Here is an 8,988-nt window from a genome sequence, read left to right on the forward strand (position 1 = left end):
CTTGTTATTCTTATAATTACGTCACTTTCGTTATATTCACATATATAGTCTTAAATTAATTATGTTGCATGTGATCAATCTCATTCTAATTAAATAACCTGAATGATCAACCTTATAATTAAACTAATATTATTAGACTAAACAATCTTTAATCAATAAAAATCTTGAATTCGAGCCATAAGAACAAACACTTTTTCTTTTAATAAGCTTTACACTCTACCAATTCGAATTAGTTAGACTAGTGATCTCCGATGCATAAAGACAAAAGATCATGCACGTACAAATGTGTTATAACTTAACACATGCAATTGTAAGAACTAAATTGATTAGTGATTCGAGACATAAAACTCTTTGTTTGGTCCAAAACTATATCCCTTCGTTTCTTATGTTGCACTTTTTGAGAATCAACTTGACTATTTTTTAAAGTTAAATTAGATTACATTAATTTTATATTTTAAAACAAAATTTTAGATATTCAAAAACTATACAGAAAGTACTATAAATTGCTAACCTTTTTCATATCAATAAGATGAGAAAATACATCTTAAAAATGTTAGTTAAATTCATATCGTTTGACTAGTCTTAAAAAGGAAACTATGACAACTAAAAAGAAATGGGGCAGTAATATTTAACCTTTGTTGAGTTACCTAAATTAAGGTTAGGGCCAAACTTAATGAAAGTGACCCCTTGTTCATTTGATATTTTAACAAGATAAGTGAACTATATATAGGTGGGACATGTGATTACCTTTTTTCTACCAACATAAAAAGTATGGTGAATATATATAATATTATGTAGTATAAATACATGAGCATGTTAATTGATTTTAATTAAACCAATAAAGAGAGAGTGAAAGGAAGAATTATAAGCACAAAAAAAGTTTGTGTTTTTTTAATTATACTTTCATTCTCTCTTATTGAAGATAAAATTATATTATGGCAATTATGAAAACAATTATTTTAATGGTGCTAAGTCAAATTGCATCTGGAAGTGTTAATATTTTCTACAAAGTTGCTGTTGCTGATGGAATGAAAGTACAAATTATGGTCTTTTACAGATTGGTTTTTGCTACTGCTTTCATGGTTCCTCTTGCTTTCATTATGGAAAGGTTAATTTTATAATTTTTTGTGTTAATTTTTAGAATTTGTTAATTGTTACATTTGACTCATTTGACATGTAACAATGTTAAGTGCAAGAACTCTTGTTTTCACGTTCGAGTGTTTACTTCTCTAAGGTTCTTTGCACCTGAATAGTATCAGGACCCTTGTGCCTCGGCCCTTGATCAGATAAAGTTGTTTGATACATAGTACATATCATGACTATATATAATGTCATAATTCACAGTAATCCTATATATAAGTAGGAATTTATTATTAGTTTAATCAATATTAGCTTGTTTATATTTTTTTTTTTTGCACGCAGAAAAAAAAGACCAAGATTAACTTGGACAATACTGTTACAAGGTGTCATTAATGGATTATTGGGGTGAGAATCACAGCTAAAATAATGAAATCATTTTCAATTATGTTACTATATAGTAAAAAAATATTCAAATATAAGCAAATAAATTCCAAGTACTTCTAAAAAAAACACAATATTTATTTTACAGGGCAGCACTTGGAAGCAACTTATATGCAGAGAGTTTAATTTTCACAACAGCAACATTTTCATCAGCTATGTCTAACCTCACTCCTGCAGTTACATTGATTATGGCTGTACTTGTAGGGTCAGTAATCTACTTTTAATTCTAAGATTGTGAGTTCGAGTTTCTGTTACGTCAAATATGATTTGATGATGTGATCAAACAATTATTTTTGGACACGATATTGACAGGATGGAAAGATTGGACATACATAGATTAGCAGGACAAGCAAAGTTGTTTGGAACTTTATTAGGCATTGGAGGAGCATTGATACTGAATCTTTATAAAGGAATGAAGATCCCATTACCATCTATGAATATCCATTTGCTTCATACTAGTAATGCCACAGCAACAACAGCACAACAAGCAACTTACAATGATATTTGGGGCTCAATACTTGCATTTTTGAGTTGTGCTTCTTATGCATCATGGTTGATCTTTCAGGTAGGTGTGTGTGTGTGTGCGCGTGGTATGACGGAGAAGTTATTTCTCTGAAATTTGTTGATAACAATGTACTATATTCTTGACAACAGGGGAGGATGAGGCAGAGGTACCCTATGTACTCAAACACTGCCTTAATGTGTTTTTGTGGGGCTATCCAAGCAGGGATATATGCTTTTATTAGAGAAAGGGACTCATCTCCCTGGAAACTTGGCTGGAACATCAGACTTTTCACTCCTGCTTATTCTGTACGTCCCTCTATCCAATTTCCAGAGGCTAGGGGATGCAAAATCCGAGCATCATGTGTTGAACTCTTACCACTATAGTTGATTCTTATATAAGCATTGTTTCAGGGCATTGTTTCTTCGGGATTAGGAGTGACCGTAGTAGCATGGTGCACAAAACAAAAAGGGCCTCTCTATGTCTCATCATTCTATCCGTTAGCACTTATCTTTGTAGCCATAGTTGGTACGATTGTCCTTCCCGAGGAGTTGCACCTTGGAAGGTTAGAATCTACCTCATGACTGTTCAATTTCAGTTAAATTTCGATCAAGAACTAACAATGTCTTCTTATGATGACAGCTTAATAGGATCAGTATTCATCGTTATTGGCTTATACATTATGTTATGGGGGACAGCCAAAGAGAAGACAGTAGCTGCAGCTGAAGCCTTGAAACGTAACGACAATGGAGTCATTGAGATCATCTCATATACTGGTATAAATCAGGCTACTGCTGCAGTAGTCCCAGAATTCAAAACTGATGATATAATTAGTCCAACATCGACTGCAGCTCATCAAGAACCATAAGCAGAAGAAACCAACTCATATATCGATAAATGTTTATTTTAGTTCCACTTTTACTGATTTAATTCAAATAGAACTTAAGAACTTGTAAATCAGTGAATAAAGAACAAGACAAGTTGTGGAAACCATATTAACTTGTATTGCAAGAAGCTAATGATAATAGTATGTTTAAACATGCCAATAATGAACAAGATGAAAATATAATGAGTGTAATAGAACTCAAAACAACGACGAGTATATGACAATAAACAAATAAAAGATTAAATCTTTTCTCATCACAACTTTCCCAATCAACAAAAAAAATCATTTCCACGCGTTTTTCACCATGCAATCTTCAAGCAACTACTAAGGAAGCATAGTTTCGTTCTTCAAAATCTTTCACATTATGGTTCAAATTATCACTACCAAGACTAGCTCGACTTCTTTTCTTCTACTACAGTTACCTTTGGAGCATCTTCTGCTTTCGTCTCCACGTGAGTTGGAGCAACTGTTGCAGCTGGAGCCTCTTCTATCTTCTTCTCTGCAGGAGTCTCTACTGCCGGTTTTACTTCCTCTACAGCAGGAGTCTCTGCTGCTGATTTTACTTCCTCTACATTCTTCTCAGCAGGAGTCTTAGGTTCTGATTTCACTTCATCTATCTTCTTCTCCTCGGAAGGCTCCACCTTGGGAGCCTCAGCAGTAATTGAGGCCACTTCTAGTGCTTTTACTATCTCCGATGTAACAGGAGCATCAACAACCTTCTCAACTTCTTCTGGCTTAGCTTCTGATGGTGTGATCTGGGATGCCTCCTCGTTTACTTGCTCCAATCCCTTACATTCTTCGTTCTGCAACAAATAGATGGAACATATCATAAGCTACTCAAACACTAACAAGGTATATCAATTCAATGCAACCCTTGTTGTTCTTTGTAGCAAAACTACCATACTTAAAATGGTACCTATTGTGAACTAAAAACATGACTACATTCTTTCCATGTTGCCATGGTACCATATTTGGCAGTTACTTTAACTCCCGTTCTGGCCATAGATTTTGAAGTTGAAACTTGAAACTTAAAAAATTTGAGTTTTCAAAGTTATGGTTTTTGGAACCTGAAGTTATGTTTGGAGATGTATTTTACTAGGATAAAAAGCTTGAAGTTTTGTGAGAGGAAGTCCCAAAAACTGGTTTGAGCAAGCGAAAATATTAAAAGATCAAATTTTGAGTCAAATTTCATCGCCTTTGAAGATAAATGTTCAAAATCTACGATCAAACGCTAGTATGCAGAGGGAAAATGAAATATTTTCTTTGTTTTCTATCAAGATGAAGATTTCCCACTTTTATTTTCTTTCCCCTTCAAAAGGAAAAAATACAAACAGGAGCAGGAGAATCTATAGTAACTTTTCTCTTCCTTTTTGTAGTTCTTGAAGCTATATTAGTACTCCCTTGTTTTAATTTGTTTGTATGATTTTGACTCGACACAAAATTTATACAAATAAAGAAAACTTTTGAATATTATGATCTTAAACATGTTAAGCGGAAAATCTGAAATTAAAGAGTCGCAAAAAAGGGAAAAGGGAAAAAAGAGTTAACCTAGTACTACATGAAAACCAATGAAACAAAAAGGCAGACAAGACTATAAGAACATGAGTAGATAAAACAAAGGAGAAGAAAACAAATTAGTGGTCCATTCATTACCAAGAAAGCAAGACCATGTTTGGTTGTCAACAACTCACAATCCAAACAAAACATCATTACCAAGATTCTTTTAGACCACAAATATAGCAATTAGTCTATACTTCCACTACATTATCTCAGTTCCAGCTAGGCAAATCAAAGAATAAACAAATTTAACAACAATTTTTTTTTGTTTTCTCACTCGGTGTTCAATATCCATATTAAAGTCCAATTAAATCCAAATTCGCATCAGGAAGTCATTGAGGAGTAAGGTGTTTCCTAACAAAGGCAATTGCACAACTAAAGTGATTCAAAGATAAGACCTTTAATAAACGATGACGATATACATACCACTCCACCATAAAAAAAGTGATGTTTTGATTTCAGGATTAAGGGTATCTTTAAGGAAAGATAAAAGGATACCAACAAAAATAGTAATTTAAACAATAAAGAGATGGACCATATATAATTATGATGATAGTACAACTTCATGTCCCAAAAATAATTACATGTTGGTATAATTTAATAACATTCATTAGGTTTAGAAGTGACGTTTATGACTTTCTTAATTACATATACCTTCCACAATAACATAATCCATTATTATCAACAATCAATAATAAAAAATATTAATCTGACTTTTATTGCTTTCTTATAGTCAATAAGATGAATTATCAACAATCAAATAACATTATCAAGTAGTACACATAAAAAGAAGATAAACTTAGAAGCAAAAATACATTTTTTAAAGAAAAAAATATGTTCAATTTCTTTTACCTTGACATAATTCGTAAACTATCATAAAGATTCTTTTTTTTTTAAAAAAATTGTTTATTTCCTATATAAAAAATAGGAAGAGAATGAACTATATTATTCAAGGAAATTTTTATGTTTCAACTGCGAATAGTTAGTTGATTGAGTATTTGAACCAAATTCAATTTTTTTTTTATTCCTCGTTTCTTCGTAGGTGACTTTAATATTCTCTGTTTTGTAATCCTCTCCATCTCTCATCCCAAAATGTAAAGCTAATCGTAAGAATATACAACAGCTTCAAAGCAAAATAATTTTTTTAACAGAATAAATAGGGAGAACAGACAAAAAAACACATTAAAATTTCTACTACAAATAAATAATATTAGTCCAGAAAAATAAATATAAAATAAAAAATTTGAAAAAATAAATTTACCTCCTTGAACAAGTTAGATAGAGATCGGCGTTTTTCAGCATCGTCATCATCAGCAGCAGCAGCAGCATCGCCCTCTATTTCCTTCTTCACTTCTTCCTCCGCCACAACCACCACATCCTTGGCGGCGACGGCTACTTCCGCCGCATCTTTGGTGGCGATTTCCGTCGCCGGAACATTTTCCGGTGCGGTTTCCGGTGCATCTCCTTTCAAATCCTTTGGCTTCGTTGCACAAGCTCCCATTTTTTCCCCTTTTTTTTTTCAAGGGTTTTTTATTTTTGGAGAGGAAGAGAGTAGAGAGAATGAGGAATGAATAGGAAGAGAGAGATTTTATATAGATGGCGGGAAGGAAAGTGGGATTTTATTTCCTTTTTATATTTGATTACCATTTTATTTCAAAAGGAAACAAATATAATACCCTACTATTTTCTCATTACTTTAATTCGTTTTTTTCAGAGTCAAACTATATAAGGTATTTTGTTAATTATATACATAAAAGAAATTATAATTTATAAAAAAAGACAAGTATCAAAATCACATCTAAAATTGGAGTGAATTATTAGTTTAATCCATAAATTATTAACTGCCTTAAAAAACTCATCTACTTGACTAATGAAACTTAGATACACTCCCGATATGCAACATGACATAACAAGTGATCTCAAACTCTTGCAGCAGCATGAAGTTCTTAATAAAAAACAAGAAAAGTGTCGAAAACACCCCTAAAGTTGATGAGAATTTAGGGTTGTATTTCACTTATGTTGCGAGATTGGGGTGTATTTAGCTTCAATTAATCAAGTAAAGAGGTGTTTTTAAGGCTGTCGATAGTTCAGGGATGAAACTAATAATTTGTGTCAAATTTAAAGGTGTCTTTGATACTTCTCTCTATAATTTTTTTTATGTAATTTTGAGTGTCTAAATTTTATATTTAAAAGATTAATTTAATTTAACTTCAAAAATTAATCAAATTGATTTTTTTGAAGTAAAACATGATTTAAAACAAATGAACATAGGGATAGTTCTCTAATGTTACACCAAAAATTGTACTCTTTCTATTTCATATTAATTGATTTGATTGTTTGAGACTTTTTTTATTGTTCAAAATAATTGAAATGTTCAAAGTACAAGATGTATGTTTGAATTTGTGTTCCATATTTATCATTTCCTTTGATGAAGTTTGATGTTTTCTTGAATATAAATTGCACTACATGCAAAGTTATACTTATGATTTCACAAAGCACAATAGTGGAAAATATAACTTAATTATATCCTTAAATATTTTTCTTAATAAATGTGTATTATCTCACAAATAAGTTAATATGGAATAGAGAAAGTAATAACAAACAGACATTTGTATACCTTATTAAATTCCACAAGTGGAAGTATGAGAGTAAAATATATGTAGACTTTATTCATATTTTAAATGAAATTATATATAAGAAAAATAAGATAAAATTTAAAAATAATAATTGCCGTTAATATAAATGTTATATTTATTTAAATAATAAGAATTTCATATATGAATGTTAGAAGGTTATTTTAAAAATGTAAACCTCTTTTTTTTTTGAATATTTTAAATCCTTTTATTTTGTTTCCACATTATATTGTCATCATAAAATTTCTAAAAATGTATTTGAGTATTTGATACCAAAAATAAAATAAAATATGGGGCTTTTAATGCCATTTTTAGGCAAGTTATGATGGTAATATTTCTAATTTTTCCTAGCATAATTTTTATTTTGCTTTCTATCTTTTGTGATGCATCTTGTTTAAAATATATTTTCTTTTTACTATATATTTTATTACTCCTTTATTATTAATTTTCCTAATACTTCTCACCATATATTTCTCTCGTACCATATATTTTAGAGTTTTCATAAATTTTAAAATATATTTTCCTTTTCCATATATTTTACGACTCCTTAATTTTTATAAAAATAATTTGGAGAAAATAGTAATTAACAATTTTGTACAAATTGTATATTTTTCAAATCACGGTGGTCAAATAAGCAAAAGAGTATTAAAGGAGGCTGCTCAACTTACCAAGAGTTAAAAAGGAAATAAAATAAAATAAAATCTAAACAATTAACTTTATATTAATGTACCAAGAAGCATACTGTCCTAAGCCAATAGTCGAAAAGAATTACTTATTTAAATTTTTATTAATTCTTGAAAAGTATAGGCCAAAATATTATAACATTTCTCATATAATTACTTTTTATTTTTATGTTGATATATATAAATACGAGACTAAAAAGGAAAAATAATAAAGAGACCAATTATTGCCATAGAATATCTCCCTGAAATTGCGGAGATTCGTATTTTGGCCGTCAGTAAAAGGGACCAATTTTCTTCCAAATAACATAAAAATATTTAATTCCTTAATTACATCTAATTAATATTATTCTCTTTTTCCCCCTTTATTATTTATTACGCAAATGCTAATCTTGTTACATTGATTCACTTACGTACTCCCTCCGTCCCTATTTACTTGTCCATATTTTCTTTTTTAGTTGTCCCTATTTAGTTGTCCATTTTGACAAATCAAGAAAGGACAACAAATTTTTTCCTGTTATACCCTTATTTACACTTCTTGAAAATTGTAAAAGTGTATGTTGTTTCCCTCCAATTTATTTCACTTTAATTCAAATAAGTGGTTGTAATTTTGAAGTGAAAGTTGTCATAAGGGTAAAATTGTAACTTCACTGTGCTAATCATTGTTGTCTTAATCTGTGTGTCATTTCTAAAGTGGACAACTAAAAAGGGACGGAGGGAGTATTCATTTATTTATATATGTGATATTGCTTGCGGAAAATTTTGCATACGTTATTGAGACTATTGCATAAAGGAGATTTGGGATCGTATCGCACCGAGTTTTTTAGGGATGTCTGAGGTTCTCTCGCATCGGGTTTTTTAGAGATGTCTAAGGTTCTCTTGCACCTATATCCTTCTCAGTTGAGTTTGTTGTATAAGACTTATTTTGTACGATTCACATTTTATGTGTAATTTGCGAGCTATTACACATGATGATATTATTTATTAAAAAAAATTGAAAACATAAAGTGCTCGACAACTATTCATCATTTTTTTTTAAAAAAAAATTCTTTCATATTCTATCATCATTTCTTCTTTCAATCTTTTTGTTGATTGGCTGAATTTGCAATAAGATTTTATGGTTTTCCATAAAATCAAATGAGCAAAGATCATGTAATTATGTGCTAGCCACGTTTATATTTATTGGGATCACGTCTTTATAATATGCTC

The 8,988-nt window shown here is 30.4% G+C and overlaps 2 protein-coding genes across 2 annotated transcripts; one reads left to right on the top strand and one right to left on the bottom strand.

Moving 5' to 3' along the window:
• The first annotated feature begins 904 nt into the window (after positions 1–904).
• LOC125849823 (WAT1-related protein At1g68170-like) lies at positions 905–2,919 on the top strand. The gene is made up of 7 exons (XM_049529791.1): positions 905–1,108; positions 1,423–1,485; positions 1,610–1,726; positions 1,834–2,086; positions 2,176–2,331; positions 2,437–2,588; positions 2,666–2,919. Exons 1-7 carry the CDS (start codon positions 936–938, stop codon positions 2,889–2,891), a joined length of 1,140 nt encoding a protein of 379 aa, XP_049385748.1. The 5' UTR covers positions 905–935; the 3' UTR covers positions 2,892–2,919.
• Positions 2,920–3,083: 164 nt separating this feature from the next.
• Positions 3,084–6,019, bottom strand: LOC125849830 (uncharacterized). Its single transcript, XM_049529798.1, has 2 exons — positions 5,728–6,019; positions 3,084–3,712 (listed from the first exon to the last, which is right to left on the bottom strand). The coding sequence occupies exons 1-2, from the start codon at positions 5,965–5,967 to the stop codon at positions 3,299–3,301; spliced, it is 654 nt and encodes a 217-aa protein (XP_049385755.1). The 5' UTR covers positions 5,968–6,019; the 3' UTR covers positions 3,084–3,298.
• Positions 6,020–8,988: the final 2,969 nt, after the last annotated feature.

The sequence above is a fragment of the Solanum stenotomum genome, unplaced genomic scaffold (genome assembly GCF_019186545.1).
Source record: "Solanum stenotomum isolate F172 unplaced genomic scaffold, ASM1918654v1 scaffold11069, whole genome shotgun sequence".
In the NCBI taxonomy this organism is placed as follows: Eukaryota; Viridiplantae; Streptophyta; class Magnoliopsida; order Solanales; family Solanaceae; genus Solanum; species Solanum stenotomum.